We start from the raw sequence: 24,058 nt of genomic DNA on the forward strand, positions 1-24,058 counted from the left end.
TTTAAGATATGAAACACGTCTGAAATTCTACTCTAAACACAGCTAAGTACCACACTGTAACAATATGTAAGAAGTTACACCCCAGCCCAGAAGCGTCCTTTTTTAATGCTCCTCTGAGGTTGCTCAACCGAGTTGTTTTTACTTGGTGTTAAGACATATGTGGAACTTTATTTAAATGGATGTCGCAATCTTGATTTTGTTGTCTGCACTTGGATGCATTCTAAGAGACCATTGAATAAACATGTATTTACAGTATATGTAACTTATAGGACATGAATCTAATATGTACATACTTCATAAAAAAACAGACAATGTAGGATGGGACAAATAAATGGATGCATAATTAATGTATTTATTTATACAGTTAATTCATTTTTTTTTATACTTTGCTATTTCAATTTGTTTAGCTGATCACTTTACAAACGATTCATCAGCCAAATCATGAAATGTTGTATCTGGAAATACGCCCAAATGATTGATCAAGACCATAGTAATGTTATGATACAAACTCACTGATCAGTGACCATTTTAAGAGATTTATTTTATAAATGCCTTATAACAAAATCCTTTCTCCTGAGGTCATCATCCTTATTTTCAGAGGTGGTTTGGGGAAATCTGGCCTGAAGAGTTGTGTTACAAACACAAACTGTAAAACAAAAGTCTTTCTCCTGAGGTCTTCATCCTTATTTTCAGAGGTGGTTCGGAAAAATCTGTCCTGAAGAGTTGTGTTACAGTACCTCCCAAAACTAACGACGCTGTCTTGTGTCATGCTTGAGACCCAGGTTGAACCCCAGTTGGTCACATGTTGGTGGTCATATCCTGTGTCTGTGTGTAGTACCTTGTTCACTGACATTTGGTTCTCATTCTCTGATACCTTTTCCAATGTATGATATTTTGTGAATTTTTGGGGGGCCATGAATAGAATGCTGTAAATATTTTGTAAAAACATTCAAATGTAGGACAAATACAGTGCCCTCCGTAATTATTGGGACAGTGAAGTGTGTTTTCTTATTTTAGCTCTTTACTCCAAAAGTTTGAATTTGAAATCAAACAAAGACTATGAGGTTCAAGTGCAGACTGTCAGATAAAATGTTGGGGTATTTTCATCCATATTGGTGAACCATTTAGAAATTACAGCACTTGTTGTACATAGCTCCCCCATTTTAGTGCACCAAAAGTATTGGCACAAATTCACTTATGTGTAATAAAGTAGTCAAAAGTTTAGTATTTGGTCCCATATTCCTAGCAGGCAATGGTTACACCAGGCTTGTGACTCTACAAACTTGTTGGATGCATTTGCTGTTTGTTTTGGTTGTCTTTCAGATTTTTCTGTTCACAATATAATTGAATGGTGAATAATGTATTGTGTCATTTTGGAGTCACTTTTATTGTAAATAAAAATATAATATGTTTCTTAACACTTCTATGCTAATATGGATGATTATTGATTGATAGTCCTGAAGGAATCATGAATAATGATGAGTGAGAAAGTTACATACCCCCAAGACATGCTAACCTCTCACCATTACAATAACAGGGGAGGTTATCATTTTAGGAGGGGTATAGTATTTGTGCGTCTGTAACTTTTTTTATGTTACTTGTTGCTAGCTAACCTGCAGCATTCAAGATGAGAATTGAGATTATCATACTATATACAACCATTAAACATTAAGCATGCAATGTAAGTGGGTGTTTTTCATTCAAAATATGTTTTGGCTATAGATAACAAGCAAGACCCAGTCAGAAAGGAACTGATAGTTGTACCAGAAACCAAAACCATATTTTGGTAGATCCTGAAAGCTGCATTAAATATACATATATACATTTTAACTATAAAGCCTACTTTGGCTCAACATACAAACACGCACTATGTAAAGAATGATAGTAAATAGCTTTGGAGTACCTTAAATTACATTTTTGGAAAAAATACAACTCGCCTCCATCCTTCATTGAATAAGGTGGCTCATTCATCACAAAGCCCACTGATATTGCCAACTACTTCAATGAATTTTTCATTGGCAAGAAAAAACAAACTTAGGGATGACATGCCAGCAACAAACGCTGACACCACACATCCAAGTATATCTGACCAAATTATGATAGACAAGCATTGTGCTTCTGAATTCCGTAAAGTCAGTGTGGAAGAGGTGACATTTTTTGTTGTTGTCTATCAACAATGACAAGCCACCGGGGTCTGACAATCTGGAAGGAAATTACTGAGGATAATAGCGGACGATATTGCCACTCCTATTTGCCAAATCTTCAATTTAAGCCTACTAGAAAAGGTAGTTAGGTAGTTGTCAAAAAAATTGTCTAACTGAATCTAAATCCAAATCATATAAACCTGTTCTGCTAACTGCCTGGCTGATTGAGATAAAGCATTATGCCCTATTTCTCTTTTCAAAAGTGCTGATCCTGTAACAGTATCCTATGGAATCTTACTCAAATTACGTATATTTGCCTTTTTACTGCAGATGGTGACATGTGGTTAACTTCATTTTCAGGTAAAAACAAACAGCACTATTTCCCTCTCAACATTATATTTTTGGCGACAGCCCTCAATCCCTAAATGTTAAACCCCCTCCCAAATTTGAAACTGGATACCAAATATGCAGTACCAGTCAAACGTTTGGACACACCTACTCATTCAAGGGTTTTTCTTTATTTTGACTATTTCCTACATTGTATAATAATAGTGAAGACATCAAAACTATGAAATAACACATATGGAATCATGTAGTAACCAAAAACAAATGAAAATATATTTTAGATTTTAGATTCTTCAAAGTCGCCACCCTTTGCCTTGATGACAGCTTTGCACACTCTTGGCATTCTCTCAACTAGCTTCATGAGGTAGTCACTTGGAATATTTTTCAATTGACAGGTGTGCCTTGCTAAAAGTGAATTTGAGCCAATTGTGTAGGGGTGGGATACAGAAGAAAGCCCTTGAAGCCTTTGAAGAATCTAAAATCTAAAATATATTTTGATTTGTTCAACACTTTTTTGGTGAATACATGATTCCAAAAGTGTTATTTCATAGTTTTGATGTCTTCACTATTATTCTACAATGTAGAAAATAATGAATAAAAAAACCTTGAATGAGAAGGTGTGTCCAAACTTTTAACTGGTACTGTATATGTTTTGCAATAAGATCATCTAGGTGATTCTGAGCAGACCAATTACCAGATCTCTCTCATTAAAATCCCGAATGACTGGCCACACACACACACACACACACACACACACACACACACACACACACACACACACACACACACACACACACACACACACACACACACACACACACACACACACACACACACACACACACATTCATTCTCAGTAGGAGGCTGCGTGTTATGGTAGTGACAGAGTGACTGCATCAGCTCTGTCTGTCATGCTGTGTGAATAAAACTGGTTTCTATATATAGAACAGAACCCAAACTAGAACCCATACTTACCAAATTGATCAGTTCAGTGATTGCCTAAATTGAAAACACCTGGTCTTCCATGTCAGATAAATCAATAGCATGAAATGCCAGCGGCACTCCAGGACCAGGGTTGCCTACCCTTGATCTAGGTGATTATGACAAGACCAATTATCCAATCACTCTCATTCAAATCCCCCCGCCCGTCTCCCCACGTGCCCCCACCCCCTGCCTCCCCCACCCACGTGGTACTCTCCTTGATCACCAGTTGATCCCTGATGAGGCTGCTTAGAAGGGTATATAAACATACCCAGAGCATCCCAGATAATAAAGGAGCCAGAGGACACTAGACTGCAGCTAGAGCAGATTCTCCACTTTTCATCTCAACCACTCCCTGGTTAAAGATGCAGAATGGCACTGAAGGAAACAACTTCTACATCCCCATGTCCAACAGGACTGGACTTGTAAGAAGTCCCTTTGAATACCCTCAGTACTACTTGGCAGATCCATGGCAATTCTATCTGCTTGCTGTCTACATGTTTTTCCTGATCTGTTTTGGATTCCCCATCAACGGTCTGACCTTGTATGTCACAGCCACAAACAAGAAGCTCCAGCAACCCCTCAACTTCATTCTGGTCAACTTGGCTGCAGCTGGAATGATCATGGTAATGTTTGGATTCACCATCACCATTACATCTGCTGTCAATGGCTACTTCGTCTTTGGACCTATGGGCTGTGCCATTGAGGGTTTCATGGCTACACTTGGAGGTAAGAGAACATCTAGTCACATACACCCCCCCCCCCCCACCCACACAAACACACATAAGACAAATGTGTATTTTCTTACTAGCACAGACTTTCCTCATAACTAATGGATTAAGGGAAAATGTACATTCTATGACTGTGATATGTGGTTGTCTCACCTGGTCTCACTGGATAAAAGCGTATTTGTGTAATAGCCAAACTAGGTCAAATTCTAGTTATTTTGTTGCTATATTTAGATCAACAATTTATTTCTGAACAAACCGACTGATATAAGCAACCAATCCTGGTCTAAAAATATTAATTGTTTGAGATACACACATTGATGGAGATGCTGGAAGAAGTCTAAGCAACCAAATGAAAAACAAGTCATAATTACTCACTTTCCTTGTCTCATTCTAGGTCAGGTTGCTCTGTGGTCTCTGGTGGTGTTGGCCATTGAGAGATACATTGTGGTCTGCAAGCCCATGGGCAGCTTCACGTTCACTACCACCCACGCTGGTGCCGGATGTGCATTCACCTGGGTCATGGCAATGGCCTGTGCTGCCCCCCCATTGGTTGGCTGGTCTAGGTAACTCAAAACTTTGATTAATAAGAGGTCTCACAGAGCTTTACATTGAAGGGGGTATCTCATCTTGCTCACCACAAATGGCAGTTGCTGGTTCTGGAATCGCAACTTCCACTTAAGTTTCACTTTGTCGTGCGGTGATTTCAATGGGAGACTAAGTGAATATTTGAGATAAGTGGAAGTTAAGATTCACCCACAATGGATAGATAAATTACAAACTGTGTTAAATACCCAGTCTGATTAGTTAATGCATAACTGGATGAGAAGTAAATGATTGATATTGGTTTGGTACTGTTTGGACCCTGTAGAGAGGGCAGGCAAGCAATCTGCAGGCAATCTGCCACCCTTCCCCCATTTCAATAAAATGGGAGCGCTTGTTTAGTTCTCTACTACAGTACTGTACAGTAGCTCTTGTCAGTCTTTGCCTCTCAGTTCTCTCATTGTTGTTACAATGTTATTCCTAAAACTTAACTGGCACAGTAAACTGACCACTTCTTCTTTCAAAAAAGGTGAAAACTGTATTTGAAATAATGAATTATATTTACATCTGCATTTAAAATCGTTTCTGGTTCTCCAAGATCCAATCATAGTGGCCAGGAATGTTTTGGGAAAGATTGTGATCTGATCTGGTGAGATCACCCCTTGAGGTGGAAGTAATGTTTTTAGTAGTGAGTTTGATTTTTTAGGATGCTGACAATAGCCTCTCAACATTCTGCCTTCAGGATTGGATTTGGCTCTGAGAAAGGGCAAAAACAATCTCATTGGATTATACTGCATAAGTATAGTTATACAGCATCTAAGTCAATGATCTGATTAATACATTTGACAAGTATAGTATTTACAGTAATGGTCTTTCAGATGGGAGTTTACAATTAAAATACTTCATCAAATGAATAACTGTGATAACCTTTTATACATTTTAAAGTTAAATATTTTAAAACAGGCTCATTTATTGACTTTCCCACATAGATATATTCCTGAGGGCATGCAGTGCTCATGTGGACCTGATTACTACACCTTGGCTGAAGGCTTCAACAATGAATCATATGTGATCTACATGTTCACCTGCCACTTCTGTGTTCCTGTCGTCACCATCTTCTTCACGTATGGAAGCCTTGTCCTCACAGTCAAGGCGGTATGACGGTTAATGCTAGTACACTGCTGACAGACAGACAGTTTGTCTATCCCTTTTTCCTAAACACAACAAATGAATCACTCGATATTCGGTGGTTGAATGTAGTTGAGATATACTGCCCATACTTTTTATCAAACAATTACCTGATTATCTGAGTTCATGTGTTTTCCCTTGTTTGTTTTCAGGCTGCAGCTTCCCAGCAGGACTCAGCATCTACCCAGAAAGCTGAGAAGGAAGTGACACGTATGTGCATCCTGATGGTTTGTGGTTTCCTGATTGCCTGGACCCCCTATGCCAGCTTTGCTGCCTGGATTTTCTTCAACAAAGGAGCTGCCTTTACAGCCACAGCCATGGCTATTCCAGCCTTCTTCTCAAAGAGCTCAGCCATCTTCAACCCAGTCATCTATGTGCTGATGAACAAACAGGTTGGTAACAAACACTGACTATACCAAACATCCCCCCCCACACACGTGAAAATGTTGAGTGTGAAAACCCCAGCAGCGTTGCAGTTCTTGTCACAAACCGGTGCGCCTACTACCATAACCTGTTCAAAGAAATGTAAATATATTAACTTGCCCATTCACCCTGTAAATGGCACCCACACAATCCATGTATCAAATGTCTCAAGGCTTAAAAATCCTTCGACTACATTGATGGAAGTAGATTTAACTAGTGACATCAATAAGGGATCATAGCTTTCACCTGGATTCACCTGGACAGTCTATGTCATGGAAAGAGCAGGTGACTTTAATGTTTTGTATACAGTGTATTTTGGGCTCTCTCTTTTCTGCATCAATAAACAATGCTTCATGTTGGGCAAAGTGAAAAATGCTAACAATCAATTTCTCTAATTATCCTTCTCTCTCTACAGTTCCGTAGCTGCATGTTGGCTGCTGTAGGAATTAGTTCAGGAGCTGATGATGAGACCTCTGTGTCAGCAAGCAAGACAGAAGTGTCCTCTGTGGGCCCTGCATAACAACTTCAAAGGATTTAATTTTTTACATGGACTGGCATATTTTCAATTAGGTAGATTGATTTTATAATCAGAAGATGCCCTCTTACAGTACAGTCCTCAAAACACAAAACATTGCATAATCTAACATAGCCCATTTTTATTGTGCAATATATGTTGCATTTCCTTAGACCACCGAAGCACAGGAGAACATTCAAGTTGTGATTTTTCATTTTTTTCAGCAAGGTAAATCCTCAAGAGTTTTCATGACGAACCACTTGAAGGTTTGGTTTTTAGCTCCGTAGCTTTGGGCACTCTTCAAAGTGAGACAAACAATTCCTCTCTGAGCAACACCTGCATTAATGAACTGCAATACTACTAAAAGGCAAGTCATGCTACTGTGACACAAAGTGGATTCTTGCCAATTATTGGTGGGGGCAGGTAGCATAGCAGTTAAGAGCGTTGAGCGAGTACCCGAAAAGTCACTTGTCCGAATCCCTTAGCCAACTAGGTGAAAAATATGTCGGTGTGCCCTTGATTGAGCGACGCATTTAACTCTAATTCCTCCTGTACAGTAAGTCGCTCTGGAGAAGAGCGTCTGCCTAATTACTCAAATATAAATGTAATTACACTGCACACATCAAGGTCTCTACTCTTTAAAAAATCTGCACTTGGTATATTGACTGTCATTTATGTTAAGAGGGTGACATACATACCAAATCATAGCTGAGGTGGAAAGATACCTATTGTGAATGGTTGAGCTTGGAATGACATACTGAACTACTTTCATACTTTGACGATGAAGGATAGAGATTTAATTGGTACAATGTGAGGCTACATACGTGTGGCTTTTGTTGGCCACTTGTATATTATCATTTGCTGAATACATTTTATAAATACTTCTTATGAAAATGTTATTCTAGATTAATAAATGCATGCATGAAAAGATTTCTGTGTCATTGAATGTTTTTGACTGGACTATGTACAAAAATATAATTATTCCTCAATGACAATTCATGTTTCTTCACAGTTGGTCACACGTTAGGTGCTACCAAAAATATTATTATTTATACACAAGGTGCAAGGTGCTACCAAAAAAAGTGTTTGATATAGTACTAATTCCTCTTAATGGTCAGGTCTGTACAATTCTGTATCTATTCCCTGGCTTTTGATCCTTATATTTTCTCTACAGTTTCATACACCCTGACAACTTTGTTCTATGGCAAGAACTCAATGGGTGATAAGGGTGATTAATCTGTGTCAACAAGCAAGACAGGACTGTCTTCTCTGGGCCATGCACAGAGTCTTCTGTTGTCTTTTGGGACTCTGAATCCTCTCTGCAATCTATTTCCTCTTTCTAAGCTGCTCTTATGTGCCTGACAGTCACTGTTGGTGTCAGATATCGGTGATTGATTGTGCTGACAGTGACACTAAGCTCTGTGTTTAACCTATAATGTCACCATGGATTTGCTCAATAAGTTAATGTATACACGGAAAGGCCATATTAAGATACAAAACACGTCTAAGCACCACGCTGTAACTGTGTATAAGAAGGTGCCAGGTTTTCTCCAGACTTGACCCTTGGCATTCAGCCCAAAGAGTTGAATCTTTGTTTCATCAGACCAGAGAATATTTTTTCTCATGGTCTGAGAGTCCAAGTGGGCTGTCATATGCCTTTTACTGAGGAGTGGCTTCCATCTGGCCACTCTACCGTAAAGGTCTGATTGGTGGAGTGCTGCAGAGATGTTTGTCCTTCTGGAAGTTTCTCACATCTCCACAGAGGAACTCTATGTGGGACCTCATATAGACAGGTGTGTGCCTTTCCAAATAATTTACAATCAATTGAATTTACCACAGGTGGACTCCAATCAAGTTGTAGAAACATCTCAAGGATGATCAATGGAAACAGGATGCACCTGAGCTCAATTTCAAGTCTCATAGCAAAGGGTCTGAATATTTATGTAAAGAGTCAGCCCGAGAATTGAACCTTGTGGAACCCCCATAGAGACTGCCAGAGGTCCGGACAACAGGCCCTCCGATTTGACACACTGAACTCTATCTGAGAAGTAGTTGGTGAACCAGGCGAGGCAGTCATTTGAGAAACCAAGGATATTGAGTCTGCCGATAAGAATGCGGTGATTGACAGAGTCGAAAGCCTTGGCCAGGTCGATGAAGACGGCTGCACAGTACTGTCTTTTATCGATGGCGGTTATGATATCGTTTTGGACCTTGAGCGTGGCTGAGGTACACCCATGACCAGCTCGAAAACCAGATTGCTTAGTGGAGAAGGTACGGTGGGATTCTAAATGGTCGGTGATCTGTTTGTTATCTTGGCTTTCGAAGAATTTAGTAAGGCAGGGCAGGATGGATATAGGTCATTAACAGTTTGGGTCTAGAGTGTCTCCCCCTTTGAAGAGGGTGATGACCGCGACAGCTTTCTAATCATTGGGGATCTCAGATGATACTAAAGAGAGGTTGAACAGGCTACTAATAGGGGTTTTCAACAATTTCAGCAGATAATTTTACAAAGAGAGGTTCCAGATTGTCTTGCCCAGCTGATTTGTAGGGATCCAGATTTTTCAGCTCTTTCAGAACATCAGCTCTTTGGATTTGGGTGAAGGAGAAGTGGGGGGGAGGTGCTGCAGGGGGTGCTGAGCTGTTGGCCGGGGTTGGGGTAGCCAGGTGGAAAGCATGGCCAGCCGTAGAGAAATGCTTATTGAAATTATTGATTATCGTAGATTTTTTCGGGGGTGGACAGTTTCCTAGCCTCAGTGCCGCTGGGAGGAGGTGCTTTAAAATTATCTACATCATCAGAATATTTTTAATCTACCAGTTGGCGCTGAAACAGAGACGAATATGCATATACACTATTTAGATGGCTTTCTTCCATTAGCCCTATATTCTGAACCCGTGGTCTTGATGTATCTGTCGACAAAAATTATAATTAAATGTAAACCGTATTTAAAGGGATGGCTTATGATAACCATGTTGAATGAACAGTCCATAAGAAAATCTGTTGACCAGCAAGTGGGAGGGTTTTCAGCGGTTTAATTAAATGTATTCAGTGCTCGGAAGGGAACCACACTTGCAAAGCCTGTTATGCACCTGCATAAGGAAAATCGGATACCAACTAATGAGAATTGCGCAGGAAAGATGTACATTTACTAAGTCTCAATCGGCCCATAGTGAACTACTCTGATGGTTCTGTCTTGAGGGATTGAGACTTCATTTGTATTATGTGAGGCTAGAAATGACTTTGTTGGCAGCCCGTATGTCAACATTTGCTTTAAATATTTTATAAATACTGAAAATGTAATTCTAGATAAATGAATGCATGTACAATAAGTGTCTGTGTCATTGAATTCTTGTTTTTGATTGTTTGGTGGTTCGTGCACTCAACAAGACAATATTTGTAGTTCAAATGCACAAAATAGTAAAATGACCTGGTATGAACTGAGAAAGAACATGGTAAAATGGTAACAACAACCTAATACCCAAAAATGGATCATAAAACATATGGTTTTGAAGTGTCTGTGCTAAATCAAGGAGATATAAAAAAAAAGATTGGGGCTTTAACCATACTTCCATTTGTTTTTTAACCCTTGTGTGGTGTTCATGTTTTTGTTATTCACCCAATGTTCGCAGGTCTGATGGACCCACAACATTATTGGGTTTTTAAAACAATACAGCCATAACAATTTAAGTAAAAATTCTTAATACTTAGATGTTGAATTATATCAATTGCAAGCGATATAGACAGCATACACGGTTAATATTTGCCATTTACCTCTGCTCGATCACATTTATCAATAAAATCGCTGTTCATTTAAAAAAAAAAATTGTAATCAAGAGATGGGTGGAATAAATCATGTTTATCTTGAACAAATATAAATTAAACAAGATTTTAATTACTATAGATATTTATTTTCTTTGAACTGAGCAAATTGGAAGGACAAATGTTACGTACAGTATTTTATGGAAATGATAAATGAGCCCCATTGAACACAAATGAAGGCTGGTCTACACACCACATGAGGGACAGAGATTACTGTGTGTGTGTGTGTGTTGCAAATGTATTTCTTGCACTTGTGTACTGTGTCTTCCTGTCCTATTTGGGTCCACACACATCACAGCGCTTCTTGTTGCTACCAGCTGCAATCTAGAATGATGAAAACACTTAGTTCAGGAATTTTGCTAACATCTCACTCACTCACTCACTCACTCACTCACTCACTCACTCACTCACTCACTCACTCACTCACTCACTCACTCACTCACTCACTCACTCACTCACTCACTCACTCACTCACTCACTCACTCACTCACTCACTCACTCACTCACTCACTCACTCACTCACTCACTCACTCACTCACTCACTCACTCACTCACTCACTCACTCACTCACTCACTCACTCACTCACTCACTCACTCATTCACTCACTCACATATATAGTTACAGCAGGCCAGGGTAGGAGAGTCAGACACAAACACATGCAACATTACACTTACTTCAGGTGTTGTTGGTTCTGTGGGTCGGGCGGATGGGGCACCAGCATCCTCCCCCTGAATCTTCCTCACGATGGCTGCAGAAGATGGTGTCCTTGGGATATGTTGCTTCCTCTGGATTTGAGGTCTTACCAATGCCTTGCCCAGCTCTTCAAGAAAGAGCTGTCTCCTCTGGAGCTTCCCTCTGTTCCAATCTGGGTTCAACGCCATCCAGATTGCAAACGCGTTGTACACCGAGATGTCCAACATGTTGAAGAATATCACAAGTGGCCAGCTTAGGGTTCTTCTTTTGCAGCTGTAGCCAGTCCCCAGTTTGTCTAAATTGTCCACCCCTCCTGTTGTGGCATTGTAATCCATTATGATTTATGGTTTTTGATGTTCCTGGCCACATATTCTCCCATCCTTATGCAGTGTACTTTGCGGGATGCACGGGGGATATGGTCACTAGTGTAACCAGGAGGTGAGGCCTCATTTAACACAGTAAATTCATCAGGCTTAAGCCATGTTTCAGTCAGGCCAATCACATCAAGATTATGATAAGTGATTAGTTCATTGACTATAACTGCCTTTGAAGTGAGAGCTCTAACATTAAGTAGTCCTATTTTGAGATGTGAGGTATCACGATCTCTTTCAATAATGGCAGGAATGGAGGAGGTCTTTATCCTAGTGAGATTGCTAAGGCGAACACCGCCATGTTTAGTTTTGCCCAACCTAGGTCGAGGCACAGACACAGTCTCAATGGGGATAGCTGAGCTGACTACACTGACTATGCTAGTGGCAGACTCCACTAAGCTGGCAGGCTGGCTAACAGCCTGCTGCCTGGCCTGCACCCTATTTCATTGTGGAGCTAGAGGAGTTAGAGCCCTGTCTATGTTGGTAGATAAGATGAGAGCACCCCTCCAGCTAGGATGGAGTCCGTCACTCCTCAGCAGGCCAGGCTTGGTCCTGTTTGTGGGTGAGTCCCAGAAAGAGGGCCAATTATCTACAAATTCTATCTTTTGGGAGGGGTAGAAAACAGTTTTCAACCAGCGATTGAGTTGTGAGACTCTGCTGTAGAGCTCATCACTCCCCTTAACTGGGAGGGGGCCAGAGACAATTACACGATGCCGACATCTTTCTAGCTGATTTACACGCTGAAGCTATGTTGCGCTTGGTGACCTCTGACTGTTTCATCCTAACATCGTTGGTGCCGACGTGAATAACAATATCTCTATACTCTCTACACTCGCCAGTTTTAGCTTTAGCCAGCACCATCTTCAGATTAGCCTTAACGTCGGTAGCCCTGCCCCCTGGTAAACAGTGTATGATCGCTGGATGATTCGTTTTAAGTCTAATACTGCGGGTAATGGAGTCGCCAATGACTAGGGTTTTCAATTTGTCAGAGCTAATGGTGGGAAGCTTCGGCGTCTCAGACCCCGTAACGGGAGGAGTAGAGACAAGAGAAGGCTCGGCCTCAGACTCCGACTCGCTGCTTAATGGGGAAAACCGGTTGAAAGTTTCTGTCGGCTGAATGAGCGACACCGGTTGAGCATTCCTACAGCATTTCCCTCCAGAAGCCATGAGAAAGTTGTCCGGCTGTGGGGACTGTGCGAGGGGATCTATACTACTATCTGTACTTACTGGTGGCACAGACGCTGTTTCATCCTTTCCTACACTGAAATTACCCTTGCCTAATGATTGCGTCTGAAGCTGGGCTTGCAGCACAGCTATCCTCACCGTAAGGCGATCGTTCTCCTGTATATTATGAGTACAGCGACTGCAATTAGTCTATCGTTGTCTCTGATTGGGAATCATACTTAGGCAGCATTTTTCCCACCTGTGTGGGTAATTATTTATTTTCTGTGAGTGTTTGTGTGCGCCTTGGTTGCGTCACGTTCTGATTCTGTTTACCTGTTTTTTTTTGTGAAAAGGTTTCACTTCGATTAAAGATGTGGAATTACATGCGCCTTGGCTCATTTATGATAGGGAGTTTGAAGGCAGCGAACGTGACAGCTTGAACCAATACTGTAAGATGTACTGGCTGGTATTATTAACCTGGATCTCTTAGTGTGTAACTTCAATTCATACTGCCCTCCAATGGCATGGTATGTTCATAGTCAACACTTTATTCCTATAGAGATGGATTGTGTCTACAACATACATGATGAAAACCATTTGCACCACCACCAAATGTTCATGGAGTAGCAGGAAAGTCTTAATTAGCTGTTACAAGTGGCGCCTGGCTGTAAACAGCTAATCATGTTTAATAATGCTTTTCTAATCAAGTAATATGTTTAGACGTGCAGATGTGTAGCAGCTGGTAACTCACAGACAGCATTTGATTGTATTCATATATTTACCTTTATTTATCACAAGAAAGTCAGTTAAGAAAATATTCTGATTTGCACTTGATTGTGACAAGTCACACGTGGCTAGTGTGTCACTAAATGGAAAAAAGCTATGTCAGTTAAGTCTTTTACTAGATTTTACTGTTGACTTTTAGGTAGCTTTTCCTTTCACTGACCTGAAATGGGGTCAGTTTCTGTTCAACTCACGTTCAAGCTAAATTCTATTCAATAATGTTTATTTGTCCTTGAGACAGTCAATTGCAAGTTGACCCCTCACCCCTGAGGCTTCAACACAGTACATTACAGATACATAACCAACAAGGTTGGTAGGCAACACATAACTACAAGATAGATACATAACCTTTAATATTCATAGACACACTTTAGCAAGAAACTCATACGAGTCAATATTGGTAGGCATGAAAGCTATTCATACAATATTGAATTGTATCAGTTTCTTGCTAAACTATGTCTGAATTCAGACATATTAGTGATACTTAAAATATCGCTTAGCACTACAAGTGGTGACCCTGATGTGATATGCCACACCGCATCAAAGATCCACCACCATATTTTACAGTAGGCATGGTGTTCTTTGCATCCTTCGTTCGATGCCAAACCCACCAATGGTATGCATGGCGAAAGAGCACTATTTTCATGTCATACAACAAATGTAATCTACTGAAGTTTGCTGAACAGCATTGGCACTTGGATTGGAACTGGTGCTATGGTCAGAAGACATCAAAATAGAGCTCTTTGGCAACACACACCAGTGGTGGGTTTGACATCGAAAAAAGGATGCAAAGAACTACCTACTATGAAATATGGTGGTGAATCTTTGATGTTATGGAGATATTTTGCTTCCACTGGTCCTGGGGCCCTTGTTAATTAAGGTCAATGGCATCATGAACTTTTTCACAGGTGCCAATAATTTCAGTAATGACTGTAGTTGTTTTTGGCTGTGGAGTTGAAAATAGTCAAACACATTGAAAAGTGTACTTTCAAATACTAATGCTTTACCCCTAGAAGCCCACACCCAGTTTGCCTTGCATTCAAATTAAGATGAGCCTAGGACAACAAGGGGGCTCCAACATACTAGTTTATGGATTTCTTTAATGTATTTCTATAGCAGAATATTTAATGGATATTTTAAATGTCTTTGAAAAACAATATTTAAAAATTGTTTCAATTACCATTGGAAGTATTTGGTAGACATTCAGAAACTTTGGCCAGTGTATTTGAAAATACTTAAATACACAGAAAATGAACTCAGCAAAAAAAGAAACGTTCCTTTTTCAGGACCCTGTCTTTCAAAGATAATTTGTAAAAATCCAAATAACTTCACAGATCTTCATTGTTAAGGGTTTGAACACTGTTTGCGATGCTTGTTCAATGAACGATAAACAATTAATGAACATGCACCTGTAGAACGGTCGTTAAGACACTAACAGCTTAGAGATGGTAGGCAATTAAGGTCACAGTTATGAAAACTTAGGACACTAAAGAGGCCTTTCTATTGACTCTGTAAAAACACCAAAAGAAAGATGCCCAGTGTCCCTGCTCATCTGTGTGTATGTGCCTTAGGCATGCTGCAAGGAGGTATGAGGACTGCAGATGTGGCCAGGGCAATACATTGCAATGTCCGTACTGTGAGACGCCTAAGACAGCGCTACAGGGAGACAGGATGGACAGCTGATCGTCCTCGCAGTGGCAGACCATGTGTAACAACACCTGCACAGGACCGATACAGCCGAACATCACACCTGCGGGACAGGTACAGGATGACAACAACAATTGCCCGAGTTACACCAGGAACGCACAATCCCTCCATCAGTGCTCAGACTGTCCGCAATAGGCTGAGAGAGGCTGGACTGAGGGCTTGTTGGCCTGTTGTAAGGCAGGTCCTCACCAGGCATCACCGACCGGCAACAACGTCGCCTATGGGCACAAACCCACAGTCGCTGGACCAGACAGTACTGGCAAAAAGTGCTCTTCACTGACGAGTCGCGGTTTTGTCTCACCAGGGGTGATGGGTCGGATTCTCATTTATTGTCGAAAGAATGAGCATTATACCGAGGCCTGTACTATGGAGCGGGATCAATTTGGAGGTGGAGGGTTCATCATGGTCTGGGACGGTGTGTCACAGCATCATCGGACTGAGCTTTTGCCATTGCAGGCAATCTCAACGCTGTGCGTTACAGGGAAGACATCCTCCTCCCTCATGTGGTACCCTTCCTGCAAGCTCATCCTGACATGACCCTCCAGCATGACAATGCCACCAGCCATACTGCTCGTTCTGTGTGTGATGTCCTGCAAAACAGGAATGTCAGTGTTCTGCCATGGCCAGCGAAGAGCCCGGATCTCAATCACATTGAGCACGTCTGGGACCTGTTGGATCGGAGGGTGCGGGCTAGGGCCATTCCCCCCAGAAATGCCCGGGAACTTGCAGGTGCCTTGGTGGTAGTGGGGTAACATCTCACAGCAAGAACTGGCAAATCTGGTGCTGTCCATGAGGAGGAGATGCACTGCAGTACTTAATGCAGCTGGTGGCCACACCAGATACTAACTGTTACTTTTTATTTTGACCCCCCTTTGTTCAGGGACACATTATTCCATTTTTGTTGGTCACATGTCTGTGGAACATGTTCAGTTCATGTCTCAATTGTTGAATCTTGTTAGGTTCATATAAATATTTACACATGTTAAGTTTGCTGAAAATAAACACAGTTAACTGTCAGAGGACGTTTCTTTTTTTGCTGAGTTTATGTACTTGACATACAATATGCATGTATTTGAACCCAGGTCTGCACACTACTGTAAGTTGCTTTGGATAAAATGGTGTACTAAATGGTATATATTATTTTGTATTATATATTAATGGTAATATATTATTATATATTATCAAGTGAACATAATATGACCCCCATCTCACAATGTGGCAGAATTGAATAACAGTATAACGTATAGATTTTATTTGAGAACACCAAAGAGCTATGCCCACTTTTGCTGCATACTGTACGTTGTGAATGCTTTTATAGGCTACTGTATATACATTTATCAGCTCAACAAACCACAGCATAAAGGACCCAGCCTACAGGCAATCTTAGTTGCTGTATATTTTCACTTCATATTAGAATTTTAGTAGTGTTTTTGTGGACATATTTGACTGAAGTTATTTATAAGATGTATAATTGGGTTTATAAATTAAAATGTGCAATCTCTTACTCAACTACAAGTCTATACATTGACCTTCGAGGTAAACTGACAATTTAGTGTGATTTAAATGTTTCGAAATTATTGTGTTTTAGGGGTGCTGAGTGCAAAAACAGACAAACAAATAAACAAACAAATCAATAAAATAAAGGGAATAATTGGGTGCATATACAGCCTTTCTGTTCTTTTTATACCAACCTGGGAAATGTCTCTACAACTTGTATTATCATAGACACTTCAAAGGCCTATGAATAAATATCCAAATCCCCTGGAATCAGAGGTTAGTAAACTATAAGACGTTGAATCGCATAATCCCAGACTAATCTAATTAACAGATTTTAAATCCCCTGAAAGCAGCCTCCACAAAACTGTATAAAATCAATCTCAAGACAACATTTGCATAAGAGAGCTGCTGCATCCAAGGAGACAGGGTTGACCAAATTAATCAACTTTTTCTTCACCTTACCACCCGTCCATTTACTCAAAATGAACGGCACTGAGGGCAACAACTTCTACATCCCCATGTCCAACAGGACTGGGCTTGTAAGGAGTCCTTTTCTATACCCTCAGTACTACTTGGCGGATCCATGGCAATTCTATCTGCTTGCTGTCTACATGTTCTTCCTGATCTGCTTTGGATTCCCAATCAATGGTCTGACCTTGTACGTCACAGCCACAAACAAGAAGCTCCAGCAACCTCTGAACTTCATTCTGGTCAACTTGGCTCTGGCTGGATTGATCATGGTCCTCTTTGGATTCACCATCACCATCACATCTGCTGTCAATGGCTACTTCATCTGGGGACCATTGGGCTGTGCCATTGAGGGATTCATGGCTACACTTGGAGGTGAGAAATCTTTTGTGCAGGTTGTTGTCTTTGGCTAGCATGGATGCCAGTCTGTTTCTTATTGAATTGGCATTACAATGACAGCAATGAAGTTGGCGAGAGCATAAAGGTTCACTCTCCTGCTGTCCATTTTTCTCCCCATATGGTACATTAGTTAATTAGTGTTCACAGCAAAAGAGTTTTCTTGACTTCATTGTTTAACATGTGAAGAAGTAGTTTCAATAAAGTTCACAGATTGGGTATGCATTTAGATTTTTGTCAAATATACTTGGATAGTCTCAGTCAAGATTAAATAATTTAGATTTAATGAAATAATAGTCTGGTCATTTAGAAATAACGTTGTATCGTAAGATCCATTAAGTTACAGTCCATATTATGCAGCAATTAGATCCCCTTCTCTGTTGTTTGCATCTCCATGCTCCAACCTCTTTTACCTAACAAATGCAGGACAAGCAAAAACAAATCTCTTCCCTTTCCTATTCTCAATTCAAGGTCAGGTGGCTCTGTGGTCTCTGGTGGTGCTGGCAATTGAGAGATACATTGTGGTCTGCAAGCCCATGGGCAGCTTCAAGTTCAGTGTCGCCCATGCTGGTGCTGGTGTTGGATTCACCTGGGTGATGGCTGCCACTTGCGCTGTTCCCCCACTGGTAGGCTGGTCCAGGTACAGTGCATGTCATATGATATAAAAGTAAAACACAAAGATACTACATTTCTCTGATACAGATTAAGCTTAGTCCTGGACTAAAAAGCTATTTCAATAGAGACTCTTTATTGACCACACTTTCTAATCCAGTAGAAGGCTTAAGAGAAACCATCCCCTTATGTTGCAAGTTGCAATTCATATAATTGTCTGATCTTTTAATCACATCAATTACACAGTCATTATAAATTTAGGTGTAATGTCTATGAGATGAGATCAAACAATGATGTAAAGACAATAATAGGTTAGGTTTAATACAATGCATCACACATATAATGCATTTGGTCAATCATGGTATTCTCTAGCAAAAAAAATTGGCTTTTTTGTGTTGTTGCATTTTAGTGACATTAGCTAGGTTTCCATCCAATTGGCGACAGATTTCCATGCGAATATTCTAAAGTCTGCATTAAAACAATACACACATTTTCCCACCAATTATGTATTTCTATCAAATTGACTTGTAGCAGATAAAAGGTTCTGCGGGATGACGAAGTTCACATAAAATACCTTTTGCGGTTAAATTCCATGTTTGCCAAATAAAAAATACAAGTTAAATGGGTTTCCATCGCATTTTCAACTCTACTGATGTTTTTCTCACAAAAAATGTTGTGTCATATAATGAGTGGTATTGACACGCAGTTGGCTAGAGCACACATATAGCCTAAATTATGAGATTATTATTATTTGTCAAACGGCAGCCTAAGCATCAATTATCATGTCACCAGAATAAGACCTTTGCTATTTATTGGAAAGAAGCATCATGCTCATCACTTTGCGCTTTCACCACCCTCTGAAGTTCATCATCATTTATTGAATCTGTAACCTAATAAAGTGCATGCTTTAGCGATGAGTCATAGTGGAGGGGACCACACAACATGTCATTGCGTGACTCCAAGTTTACTTCGATGGTTATTATATAAATATTTGCTTGTAAAAGCTTTTCCACTGGCATTTCTTCGTATAATTAATTTTACAGACACAAAAAGATCCCACATTGTCTCGTGTATTTTGTTTTGTCGACATACCGAAATATTTTCCGTAGAGATTTTGGTTGTTAGTCAAGGATAACACTGATGATCTTCTAATAATGTATAATCTAAAACGGTCTCATCAACTGACTTTCCCTCATAGATACATCCCTGAGGGCATGCAGTGTTCATGTGGACCTGACTACTATACTCTGAGTCCAGGCTACAACAATGACTCATATGTCATATACATGTTTGTCTGCCACTTCATGGTTCCAGTCTTCATCATTGCCTTCACTTATGGAAGCCTTGTCCTCACAGTCAAGGCGGTATGTGGTTCTTAGACACAGAAAATGTAACTAGCAGAATCACAAAGTCGTAGCATTTGGATTCTTGTGCTAAGGATATGATTTCTAATAAGTCACACAAGCATTTATCTTGCTTCTCTTCATTTTCAGGCGGCAGCTTCCCAGCAGGACTCAGCATCCACCCAGAAAGCTGAGAAGGAAGTGACACGTATGTGCCTCCTGATGGTTATGGGTTTTCTGATTGCCTGGACCCCCTATGCCTCTGTTGCTGCTTGGATCTTCTTTAACAAAGGAGCTGCGTTCACTGCCCAGTTCATGGCTGTCCCAGCCTTCTTCTCAAAGAGCTCAGCCATCTTCAACCCAGTCATCTATGTGCTGATGAACAAACAGGTTGGTACCATGGGATTTTGGTCTTTCCTTTTTAGTGTTCATCAAATAGGTTGGTCACAGGTCACCAACAACATAAGCCTACTTATATCATAAAAGTTATTTCTACTGTCTGTGCTAGTACTCTAGCATCTTGACTCTTCCATCTCTGACATTGTGGTCTCACTCTCTCTGTACAGTTCCGTAACTGCATGCTGGCTGCTGTAGGCATAGCAGCTCCTGAGGATGAGACTTCTGTGTCAACAAGCAAGACAGAAGTGTCTTCTGTGGGCCCTGCATAGAGACTTCCCTCATGCTGCACTTCCTGCCCTCTAATTTCTACCCTTGTCTGATGCTCTACATTGACTGCTTTTGAAGACACACTTCTTTCACCAAATGGACATTAAACTGTACTGACATGTAATGATTGGGCTCTGTTGTTCTCTCTACGCTCACAGACTGTGCCACTTAATGTAGTTGAGAATAGACTTGACATACATTTTATACTCATCCAAAAGAAACAGCTGATTTGCCTCTTATAGGTGGTAACAAATGGATGAGTCTCAGACTTGCAAAACAGCTCTAATGTTTGTCTTGATGGATCATGAGATTGTATTTTTAGCTTATGGTGAGGCCAGCAATTATTTTGTTGTCATCATTTCCTGTGTATACAGTATTTTATAAATAAATCTAGTACTAGATAAATACATGCATGAAACTACTACTTTTTGTGTGTCATTTACATTTGTTTACTGATTTCTAGTCCATTTCTAGTAGCACTAATGTTGCATATTGTACACATTCCTAATATAGGCTAGCCAATTTTGACTTTGTGGCTGTGTTAACTAGTTCACACGCATATCTGCTTTCTCATTGTTTAGAATGATCCCACCTCATCTTGCCTCCCAACTGCCTTGCTTTTTAAAATACATGTATTTTCATTGTTAGAGTATCTAGTCAATATACACTTAGTGTACCAAACATTCACGCTTCATGATTTCAATTCCACCCACTGTTGCTGAGGTCTTTCCTTCGGAGATCCATGCTGACCCACTGTTGATCCAGTCTGAACTCATTTTGAACTTGCTAATGTTATTTAAGCAATTATTTAAAATATTTTCAAATACATTCCAATACTAAACTATTTGTATTTTCAAAGAAACTTTGTCAAATACTTGTTTCGAAATGTATTTGATACTAATTAAAATACAGTAAATAGTATTTGAACTCAGGTCTGATGGATTTGAGGTTAAAATGCAGTGAATTGCCCCTTTAACTCCATTCCCATTACCTTGGTTATAGAGATCTACACATTTATCACACTATAACTCATGGAGCTGAGCTATCACTTTAAATACCATTCTATTACTACCTTGCCGTAGTTCTAGTGTGCCAGTCCATAATAAAGGCTATAGTCCTTTAGTGGCACAGTATTATCCCTATCCTGTTCCACTATTTATGCAAGATTAGTGTAATCTAGACACATAGGCTTGCAGAGCAGATGTAAAAATATCCCATGTGATTACACAAGGCAAGCTTAACCTCATCAATTGAGTTCACAATGTTTATTTCTGCATGGACAACCTTTTGTTAGAAATAACTTAAAAGTCATATAAGAAATCACAGCATATACACTCATTAACCTCTTTGAGATTTTCAGACACTCATTAGCCATTTCAAATAATGAAATAAAGGCCTACACCTTGACGTATATGGTGACTTGTAAACAGCTTAAGGAGATAGTTCAACTAGTTTGACCTTAAAGTGACCAAAACAAAAACATACTCAATTGCTAATCTTTTTATTGTCACAAGCAGACTTTGTGAACAAATGGTGGAAAGTACAACAATCAAATATTGGCCTCATGTAAATGTCCTTGTGTTAAATCAGATTTACTGTTAAAACAGTTTTCTGACCAGAGAGTAGCTAGTCATGTAGCAGTGGTGTTTTATGAGTAATGGAAGGGCTTATGTAGCAACACAAATAAGACAGACACACTTTGGTATTGACTTACTGTTCATTGTGTCATCAGCCTTAAACATGTATGTTTAGCTTTAAAAGTGTAACAGCTCTTTAGAACAGAAAAAGAGGGTGTAAAAGAATAACATGCCTATTAATAAGTATGCTTTAGAATATCAGGAGAGTTCCATTCTTATCAGATAAAAGGAATAAAATGCATTTTCCTGGATGTGAATATCTTCATGGTTCCTTCATGGTCTGCAAAACCTTTCTTGTGGATCCAACTTTGTCCATCTCTCCACCTGAAATAGTCAAAACAAAACATAAGGATAACAAATAGTCAATTTAAAGTCACAATATGGAGTTTGAGTTTCAGCAAAATGGCAGCTGGAGTAATGCAACCTCAAAGTCATTGCTATGGATGTAAAGAATGACAGTTAATGAGTTTGAGATGATTGCTTTAATGCCAATCCTGAATTAGTTCAGTGCTTTTTTCAGCCAAAATGATGTCCTGCACCGATTTTCTATACAAATGAGGGATGGGGCTGGAGAAATGTTGGGCTATGAGTGTGAGTACTCACAGTCCATGAGATCATCATAATAATTTTAACCACATTTTGTAGTTATACGTTTGTTTACGAATACATTTTTTCACAGTTGTATTAAGATCATTAGTTATTTACAAGCCTATATTCTCCAAGAATCACAGAAGCACTAGATATTGCATACTATAGCCTACCTTTAGCTTCATGCACTTGTGGCACACCGTACGGATGTGTGTTTGGGAAAAAATGCTCATAATTTTCAGATGATCTGCGAGGCCCCAGAGACTATATATATTGTTCAGTATCGACCCAGAATAAACTTAACTCCTGCTGTGCCGCCAAAATCCAGTGTAGTATCCATGTGGAGTGATATCTCTCTCAACGTTTCCATGACTTGTGTTTCTACAAAGTCCAAAAACATTCAGTAGTTTAAGGCTACTGAAAGTGACCGTCACATTTTGCATAGGGGCTCTGGAGCTTAAAACACTCTAGACCTGACATCATGTTCCGGACGGGATCAAAGGTCGCCAGCATAGTCTTCCGAACAGAGTATGTGAGCGGAGCTGGAGCGAGAAGCGTGCCTAATTTGACTGGAGCGCAGAGCGAGTTTCCCAAAGGCTGCAGCGCCGGGCATTCTCGCCCTCTCCAATTTCGCTCCAGTGCAGCTCCAGTAGAGCTCACTTCACATCAGGAGCTCAGGGCATGCTTGGCCCAGCATGCACTTGTCAATTAGCTCGCAGTCTCAAGTCAGAATTAGACGTTCATCCATTTCTGTCAAACTTCGAAATTGTTGCAAATGTCAAATGTCGAAATATTTAAGGTTACGTTTAGGCATAAATTCTGAATTTTTTAGGTTAAGTTTACACATTATCTCCAAAATCTTAAGGTTAAGCATTAAATCCGAACGGTTATAAAGGTAAGAGTGAAGGTTTGGGATAGGTTTTTAAAAAAATGCCAAAAAAACATTCTATCCCTGGACTTGAACTTGCAATCTTTGGAATCAGAGGCAGATGCTTAAAAACCTCTAAAGGATCCACCCCTTTTTTCAATCTTCGCCTAAAATGACATACCCAAATCAAATTGCCTGTATCAAATCAAATCAAATTTTATTGGTCACATACGCATGGTTAGCAGATGTTAATGCGAGTGTAGCGAAATGCTTGTGCTTCTAGTTCCAACAATGCAGTAATATCTAACAAGTAATCTAACAAATTCACAACTACCTTATACACACAAATGTAAAGGATGAATAAGAATATGTACATACAAATATATGGATGTGCGATGGCCGTGCAGCATAGGCAAGATACAGTAGATGGTATAGAGCATTATATTCGGGCAGCAGGTAGCCTAGTGGTTAGAGCGTTGAACTTGTAACTGAAAGTTTGCAAGATCAAATCCCTGAGCTGGCAAGGTTGAAAGTTGTTGTTTTGCCCCTGAACAAGGCAGTTAATCTACTGTTCCTAGGCC

At 40.0% G+C, this 24,058-nt stretch overlaps 2 protein-coding genes across 4 annotated transcripts; both read left to right on the forward strand.

Moving 5' to 3' along the window:
• Positions 1-3,835: 3,835 nt before the first annotated feature.
• Positions 3,836-8,102, forward strand: LOC120065318 (green-sensitive opsin-like). Of its 2 annotated transcripts, XM_039016220.1 has the most exons (6): positions 3,836-4,199; positions 4,596-4,764; positions 5,731-5,896; positions 6,082-6,321; positions 6,768-6,779; positions 8,049-8,102. In XM_039016220.1, the coding sequence occupies exons 1-6, from the start codon at positions 3,836-3,838 to the stop codon at positions 8,100-8,102; spliced, it is 1,005 nt and encodes a 334-aa protein (XP_038872148.1). The 2 variants fall into 2 exon arrangements, with proteins under 2 accessions (XP_038872148.1, XP_038872147.1); XM_039016219.1 differs by lacking the exon at positions 8,049-8,102 and having other exon boundaries at positions 6,768-6,872.
• A 6,654-nt stretch (positions 8,103-14,756) lies between these two features.
• On the forward strand, positions 14,757-20,386 carry LOC120065319 (green-sensitive opsin-3-like). 2 transcript variants are annotated; one of them, XM_039016222.1, is made up of 6 exons: positions 14,757-14,773; positions 17,378-17,742; positions 18,235-18,403; positions 19,574-19,739; positions 19,869-20,108; positions 20,285-20,386. In XM_039016222.1, the coding sequence occupies exons 2-6, from the start codon at positions 17,382-17,384 to the stop codon at positions 20,384-20,386; spliced, it is 1,038 nt and encodes a 345-aa protein (XP_038872150.1). In that variant the 5' UTR covers positions 14,757-14,773; positions 17,378-17,381. The 2 variants fall into 2 exon arrangements, with proteins under 2 accessions (XP_038872150.1, XP_038872149.1); XM_039016221.1 differs by lacking the exon at positions 14,757-14,773 and adding an exon at positions 15,805-15,823 and having other exon boundaries at positions 17,377-17,742.
• The last annotated feature ends 3,672 nt before the right edge of the window (positions 20,387-24,058 follow it).

Source organism: Salvelinus namaycush, chromosome 20 (genome assembly GCF_016432855.1).
Source record: "Salvelinus namaycush isolate Seneca chromosome 20, SaNama_1.0, whole genome shotgun sequence".
NCBI classification, from domain to species: Eukaryota; Metazoa; Chordata; class Actinopteri; order Salmoniformes; family Salmonidae; genus Salvelinus; species Salvelinus namaycush.